Raw genomic sequence first — 18,322 nt, 5'->3', positions numbered from 1 at the left:
TTAATATACATGGAAAAGAATTGCTCAGAAGAACAAAGGAAAGCTTGACGTTGCTTGAGTCATGACATTTTCCAAGAGAGTAAGATAGTAGAGAGTGGTTAGTTGATATTGAACTTTTAGCACCTTTGACATGAGTACTGATTGTGGAGGGGCCCACCCCTACTCATGGGTTATTTGCACTCCTCTGTGGGCCTAAGGGTATTTTTGTCATCATTTATCCCACCTGTGTCTGTCTGTTCCTCCCCACTCGCCTCCTCCCATGACAGCCTGGCTCATGTTTCTCAGCAAAGCGCTAAGCCAGTTATTAATAACAGCCCAGCAAGTCTCCAGAGCCACCTAGGAGCAGATGGTGTTTTTCACAAAAGAAAGAGATCATCTCCTTGACTTTGGACTTCGCTTATCGAACCCCTGAACAGTAAGTTTTTTTTTTTAAGTGGCTTTTAAAATGTTGACAAGAGGAAAGTTTAGCAGAAGTCTTGCTTGGTTCTGGTAGGGGAATACAGGAAGCTCAAAGACTCTGGAAGACTATTTTCTCTCCTTATCTTTCAATGTCTCTCCAGTTTTTATAAGGCTGGTTATATGATCTAATATGAATTAGAATCCTATCCCCTCCATTTCCTTCTGGATTAATAAAGGCAGAAGGAGAAGCAAGGGATTAATATGATCTCAAAGCTTGACCCAGCCTTGTGGTCATGCCAGATATTAATATTTATTAATAATTATTTTATATTAATTATTATTATTAACAGCATTTCTGTCTTTCTGTGTCCCCTCCCCAAAGAGAGGATGTCAGTGATTTCAAAGAGAAGTTTCACATATGGAAAGTGTCTGCAGGGGAATATTGGACTGGACACTTGGGTCTTGTCTGTCATTTCCCCGTGTTTGAGATTTGCTGCAGAGAGAGGGTGTCTGTCATGTTGCTTGAATTTATTGCCTTCTTGAGTGTTTACCAAAGGCTTTGTCCTTGAAGCCTTTTTTTTTTTTTCTTTTGAAATAATGGTTGTTTCTGAGAGTCCTGAAAAGTAGGTCACTGTGTTTTCAGTCTAGAAAAGGAGGACCCTGAAGCTGGGGCCTCGCCCAGCCCTCTCAGAAAAGATGAAAGCTGACACTCCAGTCCCTCCTCAGGATTACAGATGAAGAGAGTTTCTGCTTCGGTTACGTATGTTCAGTCCTCTTGAACACGTGCATCAGGCTGCTAAATAAGAGAGGCATCACGGGAACTGGAAGGAGGCAGATGCTGGCTTGGTACTGAGGCCTGGCTCAACAGGCTGTGCGACCTTAAGCAAGTAGTCACCCTCTCTGAGCCTCAGTTTCCTTGTTTATGAGATGAGAGTTATAACCTCTTTGATAAGGTGGTGGGTTTTACTCACCATGTTTCTAAGTGGCCGAGTATGGAAACATTATTGATGAAGTCCCTCATTTGAATTTTTTCTTGAATTTTCTTAACCTAGAACCTCCAACGTGGTCTTTGATGGGAAAGTTTAAACTGTAGGGACAATAATTGGCTTTCGGTGCTTTTAATAACTTCATCCTTAGGATCATATCAGCCATGGGAATGCTGAGGATGGGGCCATTGGAGGATGCCATATGGTAAGCAGTTCGGGACATTAGGCTATGGCTAAACTACAAGAGATAGTGAAGGATGAGGAAGCCTGGCATGCCGCAGTCCATGGGGTTGCAAAGAGTTGGACATGACTTAATGACTAAACAACTACAAGATCAACGATGCTGGGGAAACTTTCAAAACAATTTCAAAGCACAAGCTATTGTTTTAATAAACTTTTCTGCTCTTCTATAATCAGCATTCTGAAATTTTTCTTTTGGCTCCATGCTTCTGTCATTCTGAAAGATCTGGTTACCCCACTTCCTAGCTCCAATTCTGTGTCTGGATGAGACAGAAAGGAGGGTTGTTTCAGACAATACCTACTTCCCAAAGTGTTACCTTGTATGCTCAGGAGACAGGATGAGATTTTTGTTTTCCACTGCAAGCTTTCATTCTGCAAATGTTTATTTAATTCCCACTATGTGAAGACACAATGCTAGATTAGCAAAGGGTCAGTAAACTCAGAATAAGGTAGGAGAGAGAAGTCATTTCATGAGCAACTGATGTAAGTCAGAATGGCCTTGATCCATGGTACATGAGAACTACAAACAGTGGGCCGGCATCCCACAGGGCCACCATTTCCAAAACTTATTCACTGAGGATGGGTATTATCATCAGACCTTACCTTGGAGAGCTGTGCATTCTTAGAAAACAGCTCATTGCTTTTCAGTGTTCCTCCCTGGGTTTACCTTCTAAGCAACAAGCTTGGGAGGCACAGAAAAACTCACCATGAAGCTGAATCTCAACCTCCCCACCCCAGTTTTTTTGTTTTTTGTTTTTTTTGGAGTACCGGTTTTGTTCCAAAGTGAAAGTGAAAGCTGCTCAGTCGTGTCCAACTCTTTGCAACTCCATGGACTATACAGTTCATAGAATTCTCTAGGCCAGAATACTGGTGTGGGTAGCCTTTTCCTTCTCCAGGGATCTTCCCAACCCAGGGCTCGAACCCAGGTCTCCCTCATTGCAGGCAGATTCTTTACCAGCTGAGCCACAAGGGAAGCCCAAGAATACTGGAGTGGGTAATCTGTCCCTTCTCCAGCAGATCTTCCCAATCCAGGAACAGAACCAATGTCTTCTGCATTGCAGCTGGATTCTTTACCAACTGAGCTATCAGGGAAGCCCCAGCCCTGTGCTAAATGCTAGAAATTTAATTTGGCCTTAGGAGAGGTTACAGTCTTTCATTGAACCTGAAATTCTGTTACTCCAACCTGGCCATCTGCCTTCTCAGCTTAACTTGACTCCAAATAACACTTAGCTGGTTTCAGAAATCAAGTATTAGATTAAAAAGACAAAACTGCTAGCAGTGAATTTAGGCAAAGGAGTGTGTGTTGCAGGCCAAGAAAGTAGTTTAAAAGGTTTTCCTGAATGCTTTTAAGAAGTCAAACAGGTCCAGAGACCTCCCCTCCACTCGCCAAACTTAGGAGGACACTTGTTTCGATATGAGAGCTCTGCAGATAAAACCCCCAAAGCCAACAAATAAGCACCCGGCCTCAGCTCCACTCCTGCTTCATCACACCATGGAAGGTGTCATGTGGCACTGCCCTGTGGGGTTCCGCAAGGAAGCTTTGTAGGGCTGGTCCTCGCCACAACTCTGGACAGTTTGGCCTCGTAAGACTGCGCTACAGCTGTGATTCCTGGCAAGGGTTGGGGAACTTGGCAGGGAGAAGGTTGAAAACATTTTGATTGTTTTGGTTCCAGAATCTTTCTTAATGTTAAGTGCCTGTAACTGAGTAATTTATGTCTTCTTAGGGGCAATGCAATCTCCTATTTGGTTTAGGAACAGGGTCTTGGAAAATTTCAGCTTTCAGGAGTCTCGGTACTGGATGATTAAGAGGAGATGTTTGTTCATAGGTAGAAAAACTGTTCATTTTAGGGCTGGAATATTTACTCAAGATGTGGGAGGCAAGGGACTTCTCTGGTGCTCCAAGGGTTAAGGCTCCTCACTTCCAACGCAGGGAAGGTCCTTCCCTGGTCAGGGAACTGAGATCCCACATGCTGTGTGTTCCTGTGTGCTCACTCAGTCGTGTCTGACTCTTTGCAACCCCTTGGACTGTAGCCCACCAGGCTCCTCTGTCCATGGGATTTCCCAGGCAAGAATACTAGAGTGGGGTGCCATTTCCTACTCCAGGGGATCTTCTTGATCCTGAGTCTCCTGCATCTCCTGCATTGGGAGGCAGATTATTTACCACTGAGCTACCTGGGAAGCCCTGCCACATGCTGTGCACATGGCCAAAACAATTAATTAATTAATCAATGGTCATATATGGCTTGGGAAAGCCCAGATTGGACAGATATTGACATGGAGAGAAAGCTTGAGAACTACAGTCGAAGAGGAGGAGAACAGAGGGATTCCACAGAGGTCTGGGACCCTCTCTGCACTCCTAGGGGTCAGGTGGACCCTCATGGAGCTCTGCCAGGCCAGACAGTGCCCTCTGGCCCACATCTCTGCGCGTCTGTCCCGGCTTCCTGGGGCTTGCCATCTCTTAAGTCCATCGGAGTCCCCCACCTCCCTCCATCATTGTCGGACTGCAGGAAGTGTCCACCTTTTTGACTCTCAAGCTTCATCATATCAACCATTCTTTTATCTGTTGCCAGGCAACATGCTGGGCTCTTAACTCACCTTTTTCTTTTGACCACTGCTGAGATGCTGCAGTGGCTAAGGCTTTGAAGCCAAACTGACCTCCATTCAAATCCCTGGTCATCCCCTGGAGTGTGATCTCAGATAGCTCCCTGAGGTCTCTGGTCATCAGTCTCTCCAACTAAGGAAATAGAAGCATTAGCGCTCACCTCATGTGGCTTTATGAGATTAAAATCAGAATATGTGCAGGCCCTTCTTAACTACAGTTATCAATAAAATCCTTTCAATCCCATGCAAGACTGGTTACGTCTATCCAGATGAGATAGCAGGTGAGGTTAAATGTCTGGTCAATGGCTATCGTGCTAATACCAGCCAGAACCAGGATCTCAAACCAGTTCCATCCGGCTCCACAACCTTCCTGACCCCCAACGCTCAACAGAGCATGTGTTTCTGTCTCCAAGCAAAGTCCACTTTGTCAATTCTGGCAAGTCTTACCTCCCAAGTTTCCAAGTTCTCCTTGTGGCTTATTTTATCCTGGACATTGGCCTTCCCTTGGCCTGAATCAAAGCAGCTGGGAGGTGTTGAAGGTAGAATAGCTTCAAATAGCCAAGTCTGGTGAAATGCAGAATCCAATTTATCATAAATGTATCCAAAACTTGCTGAGGCAATTAATATGGCAGCTCAGAAGAAAAGTAACCATGTGACCTCAGACAAGTTACTGTACTTCTCTGGGCCTCGCTTGTCAAATGAGAAGCTGGAAGAAATCTCTAATTTCTTTGCCAGTGCTAACATTTCTGTCATAGTTGAGATTTTTTCACTACAGTTGTTTTTCCTAGCTAGAGAAAGGTCTCCTTGAAATCATATTTTAATCAAGAAACTAGGTTTAACAATCATGCTCATAATCACTTCAGTGTAAAACCATATGCCATTTATAATTATTCTCATTCAAGCTTTCCCTGTACAATGCTCATATTATTGATGAGTTAATTTCTCAGATATCTGTTAAATTCTCTTCTTCATGTAATTCTTCACATAATTAATTCAGAAAATGCACCTTGAACTCTGTTTTGGAAACTTACAGAATGCACAAAATCCTTGTAACTATTGAATATGCCTGATTTTTTAGTTAACTTCTGAATGACTCAAAATTAAGGAGTTGATGTCTCCTATCCTACCAGGCTGTCATCTGTTTCTAGAATCTTAAGGAGACAAATCACCATTATGCTGGAGAAATAGTAACTATCCCAACAGGACAGTTCCATCGTGAAACCCTGTAGGCTGGTACAAAAGTTTTGTTCTCTTCCAACATTTGACCAGGTCTCATAATTACAGGCCAAAAAAAAAAAAAAAAGAAAAACATCAACAAGGTATGATTCCTATATGATTTCTCAGGTTTCTAAAAGATAAATTTCGTTAAACATAAATTTTGTGGGAGAGAGACATTTTCTGGAGACAAAATTGAAACTACCCAACTTTGGGATTTTATTTTTGAAATTTTGGTGGTAAAAGTAGACTTACTATATGTGTTTTTCTTGTTGTAGTTGTCTTTTGAGCAAAATGAACTTTCAGTCTTCCAAGAAAGCTTCTGCTTGATGTGCAATTATTAAATCAATATTGTTAAAAATGATTAACATCAGATACCATGATGCAGTGGGATTCAGGATGGGTAAGTCCATCCCCACTTTCTAGGAAGACAGCAGCTGCCCATGGGGGCTGCATGCAAATAACCATAATACACTATGGTGAGTTTCAATACATTCCAGATAAGTGGACACTAAATGCTGCCAGAGGACATCAGGAAGGATCACAGAGGAGATATGTTGGGCTTCAAAGGATGAGTAGGTGTGTGACAGTTTTGCATGTTTGGATACCTAAAGAGAAACTGAGAAAACTGATTCATTCAAGGGGTACCATCTAGGAGGTGATATGGTAGCGTATAACTGATAATCATAGTTACCCTTGCCTATTAAGTGTTTACTCCCTAGGCACAAGTATTATCTCATTTAATCCTCACACTGCCCTAAGGAGTGGCTACTGTCCTTATTGGGCTTCCCAGGTGGCACAGTAGTAAAGAATCGCCTCCCAATGTAGGAAACACAAGAAACTCGGGTTCGATCCCTGGTTCAGGAAGATTCCCTTGGAGTAGGAAATGGCAACTCACTCCAGTATTCTTGCCTGGAAAATTCCATGGACAGAGGAGCGTTGTGGGATACAGTCCATGGGGTCACAAAGAGTCAGACACAATTGAGCGTGCACACACACACACACGCACACACACAGTTATTGTCATCCCCATTTTATAGAAGTGCTAACAAACAGAGGCACAGAGAGTTAACATGACTTGCCCAGGGTCTCATGGTAAGTGGCAGATCCGAGTCAAATACCACCAATCTTATTCCTGACCCATCTCTCAACTACCAAGTCCTGGAAGCATTCTTGTTATTTCTCCATCCAGCTAATGTTAATAAGATCAAGAGGAGAAATTCCCTGGTGGGCCAGTGGTTAAGATTTCTTGCTTCCACTGCAGGGGACGTGGGTTCAATCCCTGATTGAGAAACTAAGATACCACAAGCCGCTGGCACAGCTGGAAAAAAAAAAAGATCAAGGGGACAAACTTGTCGGTCATAAGATGATCAGTGGGTCGATAACAAAACGAATAATAGGAGAGAATAAAATTGCAGAGAGTAAAAGCTCATAAAAAACAGATTAAAAAAACCTGAACTTTCAGCTAATCAGGTTGTTAGATAGTAAGCTTGCAGTAGTGGCCTGTGAAAGATCCATTTATAAAGAGAAGATGGTTTTGATGTGAATAAAATTGGCTGTTGTAAAAGTATTCCAGCAAATTCAGGGTTATCAGGCCCAGAGGGGTAACTGCAAGACTATCCATCCCTTTGTTCACCCAGCAGTTCACATATACAGAAGGGAGTCAGGACTAAAGAGAAAGAATGGCTGTTGGTAATTACATGTGGATATTTCCATTTCGGTCCGTTTCATTTGAAAACATTAATAAATCCATGCAGTTGAAACAGAGTGGCATCTGGGGGCTAAAGCTCTAGGTTACTAGCGTCAAGGCTCTAGCTTCGAAACTTGGGCAGTTCTCCATGTCCCAGTAGGGCCTAATCACAACTGGGCACATACTAGACCCATGATAAATGGCTATTATTATACTTTACTTAAACGTAAAAGTGAAACAGGTAGTTGCTCAGTCCTATCCAACTCTTCATGACCCCATGGACTGGAGCCTGCCAGGCTCCTCTGTCCATGGGATTCTCCAGGTAAGAATCCTGGAGTGGCTAGCCGTTTCCTTCTCCAGGGGATCGTCTCAATCCAGGGATTGAACCCAGGTCTCCTGCATTGCAGGCAGATTCCTTACTGTCTGAGCCACTTTAAGTGACTTGTTAAGCAAGAGTGGACAGATTTCAATTGTGTCTCATTTTTCTATTTGTGTCTCTAGGGAACGTCTATGAATGTTATCTTGACCATTAGATATTGATGGAAACAAGTAGGATTAGCAAATTCTTATCAAAACAGAAAATATTTTTGAAATGTGACTCATGTGTTTAAGACTATAATCTTGAATCCAATGAAAAGTGTTTTTCTTCTGATTGAAAAACAGACTTTGCAAAGTATGTTCTCTTCTTTGTCTTGACCGAGACTCCACGCCTAATAAGTGGAAATAGTAGAGGTTGGGAGAGATTGAGAAATGTGTGAAGTCTTAGGACAAGTAATAATTTTATGTAATAGAGGGGGTTTTACTGGTTCATTTGCATGTTTTGATTTTCCTAGGGGACCAAGTTCAGTTCAGTTCAGTCGCTCAGTCATGTCCAACTCTTTGTGACCCCATGAATTGCAACGGTGCACTTTTCTTGGGGTCCCAGGAGTCTCTACAATCTACAGGATTCTAGAGATTTGAAAGGCTAGTGCCTACAAGCTGATGGCAGGGTAAGAAACAGAGAATGCAATGAAATTCAACCCCCAGAGACCAAAAGTGACTACTACTAGACATTTGTCTAACTTTCTTCGTGGGACACCACTGTTCAACCATTCAATAAACAGATTAATTTGGGTTAGATTATTTGGACTCTTGGTGGAGTCAAAAGAGAATATAATAAAGACAGGTTTTGAAAACTAGATAAGAGATTATTCATACTACTTTCAATATAACTTTCTAGAAATTAATTTCTACAAAATAAATTGTTTCTCATTGCCTTTTGGAAATAGGGAAAAGAAAGGTATAGAGAGACATTCAAAACATAGGGGCAATTATTTGCAGGCATCTGAAATTTCAACATGAAATATGTTAGGCCCCAAATAACCTGGATGTCTTATATCAGAAATTGGAGTTAATGTTATTTTAGCTAGGATTTTTAAATGTTGTATTCAAAATAAGATCGTTCCACTCAATACATTCTATTACACATTAAGAAGCATGCTAACTTGTTTAAAATTAATCAACTTATTTTTGAAATGTGTTTATTCAGTGCATGTTTTAGCCAATAAAAAACACTACAAATCATCTTTTTTTCTGAAAATGCTGCTGTGAAATAGCCATTCCTCCAAAAGAATGTTCCTAAGAGAAAAAACACATGGTTACCAAGCTTCTAGCATAGCAAGGACTAATCAGGCAAAATGTAAATCAAGCATCATTTAATCCTCAGTAAAATCTGAGTGTGCTAGTAAACTTGTGGTGGTACAGATTCGAGTGCTTCCACTGATTTAGTTCTAGAAACAGATCTAACATTAAGGAGAAGACCCAAACAGGAACCACCCACATTCCTGTTTTTCATGAGCATTTTGGAATGAAGCAAGAACATGTTCTTTAGCCAAAGAGATTTAATATAAACTCAAGAAAAATGAAATGGGTCAGTGAAACATTTTAATGAAAATGCATAATTTATTGGATTAAGTGTAGGTTACATATTTTCATTCACATCTCTCACTGATACATTTAATTTTCCCGAGTTCATATTTGTTAAAATGATTTGTTTGACAGAGATAGAATCATTACTTTTAAATAGATGGACAAGAAAGAGGACAGGGAGTTAGAAGACTATTTTCTTTAGTGTTCTGAAGTTTCATAAGTGACATCCTTTAAATGAAAATGTGAGAAGTGAAAGGAAACAAAGGGAAAAAAATCACATATAGTCCTTCACCCAAACTTGACAACTATAGCCATTATTGACATTTGTAGAGAATTCTCTGGCTTTTTAAAAGAATATTTCAATTGTGTACATACCTAGAGAAAGGCCTATAAAATTTCTATGTGCAGTTTCAGTTCAGTTCAGTCGCTCAGTCGTGTTCAACTCCTTTCGACCCCATGAATCGCAGCACCCCAGGCCTCCCTGTCCATCACAAACTCCCAGAATTGATTCAGACTCATGTCCATCGAGTCAGTGATGCCATCCAGCCATCTCATCCTCTGTCGTCCCCTTCTCCTCCTGCCCCCAGTCCCTCCCAGCATCAGGGTCTTTTCCAATAGTCAACTCTTTGCATGAGGTGGCCAAAGTATTGGAGTTTCAGCCTCAGCATCAGTCCTTCCAGTGAATACCCAGGACTGGTCTCCTTTAGGATGGAGTGGTTGGATCTCCTTGCAGTCCAAGGGACTTGCAAGAGTCTTCTCCAGCACCATAGTTCAAAAGTTTAGGAAGTAATTAAAAACTAATTATCAACATAACCACCACCAAGGACAGAAAGTGAGAATTATAAAAATAAAAGAGATTTCCCCCGTGGTCCAGTGATGAAGACTCAGACGCAGTGCTTCCGCTGCAGGGAGAACTCAGATCCTTGCATGGAGCGTGGCAGGGCCAAATTTAAAAGAAAGAAAGGAAATACTTCTGGAAGCTCTCCACCCCTTCCATTAACACCACCACCATCCTGATTTTATGGTAGTCAGTCCTTTGCTTCACTTGATCAATTAATCACCTACACCATTGCTACCCATATTACGTACCCCTAAGTCATACAGCTTTAATTGTTTTCCTACTTTACATAAATGTATTTACCATGTGTTTTCTTTTGTATCTTCCTTTTAAAAACTCAATATTATGTTTGTAAAATTCACCACTATTTTTTTCATGTAGCTGTAACTTAATTTTCATTATTGTATAATATTCCATTATATGGATTTATCTATCTACTAATAAGCATTTGGTTTGTTTTTAAGTTGCTGCTGCTGCTTTTGCTAAGTTGCTTCAGTATATTACAAATAAAGTTTGAATGTGTGTCCTGGTGTGAATATCTATTCTTGTATTTCGGGTATATACCCAGGATTGTAATGACTGGTCCTCAGGTATTGGTTTTCATCATACTTAAATATTTCAACATGATTTTCTAAGTAACGTTTCTATTATTTCATAGTTGTAATAATCATCATTTTCTTGGATAAATAATTTTTCAGTTGTGTCTGAATTTTACAGCCTGGTCTTTGCAAATAAATTCACTCCTCCACTTTCTAATTTGTTTGTAAAAGTGACACAAAATCTTAAAACATATAAAATTTATAGCAGATATAAAATCTCATTAAGTATTGCCTCTTATGCAGAAAGAGAAATTTTGTTTGTTGTACCATGGAAGATAATGAAAGATAAATTTAAAAAATAATTTTAGGAACTTTCAAAATTTAAGTTATATTTGACACAAACATTGTGTAAGTTTAAGGTGTACAGTATACTGGTTTGATATGTTTATATTGTAATATGACTGCCATGGTAGCGCTAGCTAACACCTCTTCATGTCACATGATTGTCATTTCTTCTGTGCTGAAAGCAATTAATACCTAGTCTCTTAGCAAGTTTAATGTATATAATACACTTTTACGACTATGCTCACTGTACTGTATATTACCGCTCTGGAACTTATTTGTCTATCAGTGGCACATATGTAACCCTTAAACAACATCTCTTCTCTTCCCCCCACCCCCGAGAGCTATTGTTTTAGATCAGATCAGATCAGTCGCTCAGTCGTGTCCGACTCTTTGTGACCCCATGAATTGCAGCACGCCAGGCCTCCCTGTCCATCACCAACTCCCCGAGTTCACTAAGACTCATGTCCATCGAGTCAGTGATGCCATCCAGACATCTCATCCTCTGTTGTCCCCTTCTCCTCTTGCCCCCAATCCTTCCCAGCATCAGAGTCTTTTTCAATGAGTCAACTCTTCGCATGAGGTGGCCAAAGTACTGGAGTTTCAGCTTTAGCATCATTCCTTCCAAAGAAATCCCAGGGCTGATCTTCAGAATGGACTGGTTGGATCTCCTTGCAGTCCAAGGGACTCTCGAGAGTCTTCTCCAACACCACAGTTCAAAAGCATCAATTCTTTGGCACTCAGCCTTCTTCACAGTCCAATTCTCACATCCATACATGACCACAGGAAAAACCATAGCCTTGACTAGACGAACATTTGTTGGCAAAGTAATGTCTCTGCTTTTGAATATACTATCTAGGTTGGTCATAACTTTCCTTTCAAGGAGTAAGCGTCTTTTAATTTCATGGCTGCAATCACCATCTGCAGTGATTTTGGAGCCCTGAAAAATAAAGTCTGACACTGTTTCCACTGTTTCCCCATCTATTTCCCGTGAAGTGATGGGACCGGATGCCATGATCTTTGTTTTCTGAATGTTGAGCTTTAAGCCAACTTTTTCACTCTCCACTTTGACTTCCATCAAGAGGCTTTTGAGTTCCTCTTCACTGTCTGCCATAAGGGTGGTGTCTTCTGCATATCTGAGGTTATTGATATTTCTCCCAACAATCTTGATTCCAGCTTGTGTTTCTTCCAGCCCAGCATTTCTCATGATGTACTCTGCATATAAGTTAAATAAACAGGGTGACAATATACAGCCTTGATGTACTCCTTTTCCTATTTGGAACCAGTCTGTTGTTCCATGTCCAATTCTAACTGTTGCTTCCTGACCTGCATACAGGTTTCTCAAGAGGCAGGTCAGGTGGTCTGGTAGTCCCATCTCTTTCAGAATTTTCCACAGTTTATTGTGATCCACACAGTCAAAGGCTTTGGCATAGTCAATAAAGCAGAAATAGATGTTTTTCTGGAACTCTCTTGCTTTTTCCATGATCCAGCAGATGTTGGCAATTTGATCTCTGGTTCCTCGGCCTTTTCTAAAACCAGCTTGAACATCACGAAGTTCACGGTTTACATATTGCTGAAGCCTGGCTTGGAGAATTTTGAGCATTACTTTACTAGCATGTGAGATGAGTGCAATTGTGCGGTAGTTTGAGCATTCTTTGACATTGCCTTTCTTTGCGATTGGAATGAAAACTGACCTTTCCCAGTCCTGTGGCCACTGCTGAGTTTTCTAAATTTACTGGCATATTGAGTGCAGCACTTTCACAGCATCATCTTTCAGGATTTGAAAGAGCTCAACAGGAATTCCATCACCTCCACTAGCTTTGTTTGTAGTGATGCTTTCTAAGGCCCACTTGACTTCACCTTCCAGGATGTCTGGCTCTAGGTCAGTGATCACACCATCGTGATTATCTGGGTCTTGAAGGTATTTTTTGTACAGTTCTTCTGTGTATTCTTGCCGTCTCTTCTTAATATCTTCTGCTTCTGTTAGGTCCATACCATTTCTGTCCTTTATCGAGCCCATCTTTGCATGAAATGTTCCTTTGGTTCTCTGATTTTCTTGAAGAGATCTCTAGTCTTTCCCATTCTGTTGTTTTCCTCTATTTCTTTGCATTGATTGCTGAAGAAGGCTTTCTTATCTCTTCTTGCTATTCTTTGGAACTCTGCATTCAGATGCTTATATCTTTCCTTTTCTCCTTTGCTTTTCGCTTCTCTTCTTTTTGCAGCTATTTGTAAGGCCTCCCCAGACAGCCATTTTGCTTTTTTGCATTTCTTTTCCATGGGGATGCTCTTGATCCCTGTCTCCTATATAATGTCACGGACCTCATTCCATAGTTCATCAGGTACTCTATCTATCAGATCTAGGCCCTTAAATCTATTTCTCACTTCCACTGTGTAATCATAAGGGATTTGATTTAGGTCATACCTGAATGGTCTAGTGGTTTTCCCTACTTTCTCCAATTTAAGTCTGAATTTGGCAATAAGGGGTTCATGGTCTGAGCCACAGTCAGCTCCCGGTCTTGTTTTTGCTGACTGTATAGAGCTTCTCCATCTTTGGCTGCAAAGAATATAATCAGTCTGATTTCAGTGTTGACCATCTGGTGATGTCCATGTATAGAGTCTTCTCTTGTGTTGTTGGAAGAGGCTGTTTGTTATGACCAGTGCATTTTCTTGGCAAAACTCTATTAGTCTTTGCCCTGCTTCATTCCATATTCCAAGGCCAAATTTGCCTGTTACTCCAGGTGTTTCTTGACTTCCTACTTTTGCATTCCAGTCCCCTATAATGAAAAGGACATCTTTTTTGGGTGTTAGTTCTAAAAGGTCTTGTAGGTCTTCATAGAACCGTTCAACTTCGGCTTCTTCAGCATTACTGGTTGGGGCATAGACTTGGATTACTGTGATATTGAATGGTTTGCCTTGGAGACGAACAGAGATCATTCTGTCATTTTTGAGATTGCATTCAAGTACTGCATTTCGGACTCTTTTGTTGACCATGATGGCCACTCCATTTCTTCTGAGGGATTCCTGCCCGCAGTAGTAGATATAATGGTCATCTGAGTTAAATTCACCCATTCCAGTCCATTTCAGTTCGCTGATTCCTAGAATGTCGACAATTCACTCTTGCCATCTCTTGTTTGACCACTTCCGGTTTGCCTTGATTCATGGACCTGACATTCCAGGTTCCTATGCAGTATTGCTCTTTACAGCATGGGACCTTGCTTCTATCACCAGTCACATCCACAGCTGGGTATTCTTTTTGCTTTGACTCCATCCCTTCATTCTTTCTGGAGTTATTTCTCCACTGATCTCCAGTAGCATATTGGGCACCTACTGACCTGGGGAGTTCCTCTTTCAGTATCCTATCATTTTGCCTTTTCATACTGTTCATGCGGTTCTCAAGGCAAGAACACTGAAGTGGTTTGCCATTCCCTTCTCCAGTGGACCACCTTCTGTCAGATCTCTCCACCATGACCCGCCCGTCTTGGGTTGCCCCACGGGCATGGCTTAGTTTCATTGAGTTAGACAAGGCTGTGGTCCTAGTGTGATTAAAAGAGTGGTAAATGTTTGCCCTGTCAGGAAAATTCTAGAATTCTGTTTGACTTTTCTGTGAAAGGTGTAGTTTTTGGCTGTAGTTTCTGTAATCCACTAAAATTTACATATGACCTTTTCTCAACTTCTTCGAGAGTTTTTCCACGCAGGCTCCCTGACTGTCCACTTCACAGACTACATCACCGTTCAGTAAAGGCTTTTAATGTGCTTTGACACAGGAACCAAGCTTGCTAAGAGACCACCTGTTCTGAATGCACTTTGTCCCAGGAAGAGCAGCCGGAGAGAAAACCGAGGAGCAGCATTATCTACCATTACCTGGATTAAATCAGGTGAGAAGTGGGTTTCTGTGCACTCTTCAATCCCCATCACTCATCTGGTCTTTCCCTTGCTTCCTATTCTGTTTCTCTCTTACTGTAATTGGATAAAATGGAAGGTACCCCTTGGAGTACAGACTGAAGAAACACAAGCTGGAGGTGGAGGAAATACGAGGCAAGGAATATCACTTTGCAAATTCATGTGTTATTCTTACCCCTTGTTTCCCAAACATGCAACAAGGAATTGTTGAACTTAAGGGAAATTCTAGGTGTTTACTTTGCGAATGTGGGCTTCCCTGGTGGCTCAGCAGTAAAGAATCCACCTGCAATGCAGGAGATGCTGGCTCCATCCCTATTGGGAAGATCCCCTGGAGAAGGAAATGGCAACCCTCTCTAGTATTCTTGCCTGGGAAATTCCATGGACAGAGGATCCTGACAGGCTCTCTGTGGTCACAAACCACCACCACCATCATCACCATTTTGCCAATGATTGCTGCCAAATTTGGGGCAAATCATCCCCTCCTTTAGGGAGGGGTTAGTTATCACAGAGATGAATCAAGAGGGAGAAGGTATCAATCAAAAGAGGGAGAAGGTATTTGTATACATCTCATCTATCTCCCTGGAGAAGGCAATGGTACCCCACTCCAGTACTCTTGCCTGGAAAATCCCATGGATGGAGGAGCCTGGTAGGCTCTAGTCCATGGGGTCGCTGAGGGTCAGACATGACTGAGTGACTTCACTTTCACTTTTCACTTTCATGCATTGGAGAAGGAAATGGCAACCCACTCCAGTGTTCTCGACTGAAGTGACAGCAGCAGCAGCAGCAGCAGCAGCAGCAGCAGCATCTATCTCCCTGTTTCTCTTTCACGTTCTCTCCTAAAACTCTACCTGCCTTTTTGGGCTTGAGCAAAAAATAGCAGAAAATATTTTCCCACCCCAATCTTGCCACTTTTTAAAAGTATTGATGCTCATTTTAAGTTGAGTGTATATAAGGGACTTGGATACAAGGCTTTGAAAATTACTTAACTCATTTGAACTTACATTCCTGGAAAAAGGAGTTGGAAATGGTTCTAAATTCCCTGCCCGACAGGCATTCAGTAAAACATTCCAACAGTGTGCTCAACAGACTACAAATTAATACCTTTTGCAATTCCCTAATACTTTAAAAAATTCCAGATATTTTTAAAAAACTGATTAACACAAAAAGTAAATGTTAGTTGCTCAGCGGTATCCAGCTCTTTGCAACCTCATGGACTGTAGCCTGCCAGGCTCCTCTGTCCATGGGATTCTCCAGGCAAGAATACTGGAGTAGGTAGCCATTCCCTCCTCCAGGGAATTTTCCTGACCCAGGGATCAAATCCAGGTCTCCTGCATTGCAAAGGGATTCTTTACCATCTGAACACAGAAGTGTGGTGGAAATGAAAATATTTAATGTCTTAATAAGTGACCAAAATAACCAGTCCATTCTAAAGGAGATCAGTCCTGGATGTTCTTTGGAAGGAATGATGCTAAAGCTGAAACTCCATTACTTTGGCCACCTTATGCGAAGAGTTGACTCATTGGAAAAGACTCTGATGCTGGGAGGGATTGGGGGCAGGAGGAGAAGGGGATGACAGGATGAGATGGCTGGATGGCATCACCAACTCAATGGACATGAGTTTGAGTGAACTCCGGGAGTTGGTGATGGACAGGGAGGCCTGGCGTGCTGCGATTCATGGGGTCGCAAAGAGTTGGACACAAATGAGCGACTGAACTGAACTGAACTGAACTGAAAATATAAGAAAGAGGATTTTGAGGAAAGATCAAGGAAATGAAATAAACCTTTTGTTGTTTAATTTTTAAAAATTTTATCACCTGCCTTTTTGCATGACTTCAAATTCTTATTTCCTGGTAATACTGGCTATAGGTTAGAAAAGTGGCAATTTCACTGATTCCATAAAAATGGTTATAAGTGACTTTGCAGAAAAGACTTCAAAAATAAACTGATAATTTATAACATTGGGAAGAGAGTGGTAATTCTGATAGTTCTTAAGCTTTTAAAAATTTTTTTGCTTATTTTTTTTAAAGAAAGAAAGACAAGAGAATTCCCTAGTGGTCCTGTGGTTAGGACTCTATGCATTCACTGCTGCAGCCCAGATTTGATCCCCTCTTGGATCCCACAGGCTTCACAGCTCAGCCAAAAAATAGACAGACAAATAGAAAATTCAATGATTATGACTTAAGATGGTCAGAATTAGTGGATAAATTTCGTTAATTCATTAAGGAGAAAAATATTTTAGTTCATTGATTGGTTACTAAAATGTACAAAGTCCTGACTGAAAGACATGTCTTGATCACTGTTTCTTTACTGTGCAAATTATTAGATTGAGTTTAAAAAATCAGGATTACAAATGTGTTTATTTAAGGATATTTTCTCTTTATTTTACTTCTTAGGAAGCAGAAGCATTTTGGATATGACGTGTAAAAATTGGATATTAATTTCTACTACTACCCCCACAAGTCTAGAAGATGAAATTGTGGGAAGACTTCTAAAAATTTTGTTTGTAATCTTTGTTGACTTCCTGTCTATTATATATGTTGTTATAACTTCTTAGAAAACTGATTTCCTTTACTTTACTTGTGAATTTCATATTGAACTCCAGTGAATAAAATTTTATAATTTAATACGTTGAGTGATTTTAATTTGATGACATTTCCAGTTATTCTAGAAGCTAATAAGACATTGCAATAAAAACAACATTGTCTGTTATTTAGAACTTTATGGTTTATAAAACATTCACATAAATTGAAATGGAATTTTTTTTCAAAAATCTATACTACTGTCATAAATTTCTTAATTTATGAATTTAAGAATTCATAAATTTAAGAATTTATGAATTTATGAATTTAAGAATCAAAAAATTCTTAATTTTTACCATGATTGATTTGATATAGTTAATAGATTGACTACAATGTGTACAATTATGAGTGATTTTTTTTTATTACGGATGCATGCCTATGTGAAATTTTATATGGTTCTATTTTTAAATTTTTACTTTGTTTTTAAAATTTATTTTATGAAGTGTAGTTGATTTACAGTGTTGAATTAATTTCTACTGTACAGCAAAATGTTTAAGTTGTACATATATAACATTCTTTTTCATATTCTGTTCCACTATGGATTATCACAGGATATTGAATATAGTTTTCTCTCCTATACAATAGGACCTTGTTGTTTATTATGTGATTCTATTTTTTAACACACCAAACTTAGCATAAGATAATCTCTCCATATGATATGCTAATAGTTTATTCTCATTTTATTATATATACATTTCATCTGTGTGTAGGTAGATTGTTTTTCTTAATCCCCCACAGTTTTATGTTTCTACCAACAAACAAATCTTTAAGTTAGGAATAGAAATGTTTAAAAAGAGATTCTTTTAGGAAAACAGAACTTATAAGAAAGAAGAGAATACAGAATGCAACCTGCGTTGATTTTCTGTTTGGAACTAAATGCTCACAGTATGTCATTTAACATACGACTCCCAGTAATCCTAGGAGGCAAGGGTGTGTTGTCCATTTCACAGATGAGCACGCCGAATACTGGGAGAATTATGCTAGCTGGAGACCATCCCTAGGGAGTGGCAGACCCAGGCCTTGTGCCTTCACAATCCATCATATCATGCTGCCCCCAAAGGTAATAATAATGAAACAAGTGCAAT

General features: G+C 40.3%; 1 protein-coding gene across 1 annotated transcript; it reads left to right on the top strand.

Moving 5' to 3' along the window:
• Positions 1-351: 351 nt before the first annotated feature.
• Positions 352-17,280, top strand: MRLN (myoregulin). Its single transcript, NM_001304742.1, is given in 3 exon segments — positions 352-415; positions 14,523-14,633; positions 17,052-17,280. A coding segment is annotated over 1 exon segment (141 nt). The 5' UTR covers positions 352-415; positions 14,523-14,633; positions 17,052-17,071; the 3' UTR covers positions 17,213-17,280.
• Positions 17,281-18,322: the final 1,042 nt, after the last annotated feature.

This window comes from Bos taurus, chromosome 28 (genome assembly GCF_002263795.3).
Source record: "Bos taurus isolate L1 Dominette 01449 registration number 42190680 breed Hereford chromosome 28, ARS-UCD2.0, whole genome shotgun sequence".
NCBI lineage: Eukaryota > Metazoa > Chordata > Mammalia > Artiodactyla > Bovidae > Bos > Bos taurus.
This window is presented reverse-complemented; position numbering and strand designations above follow the sequence as displayed.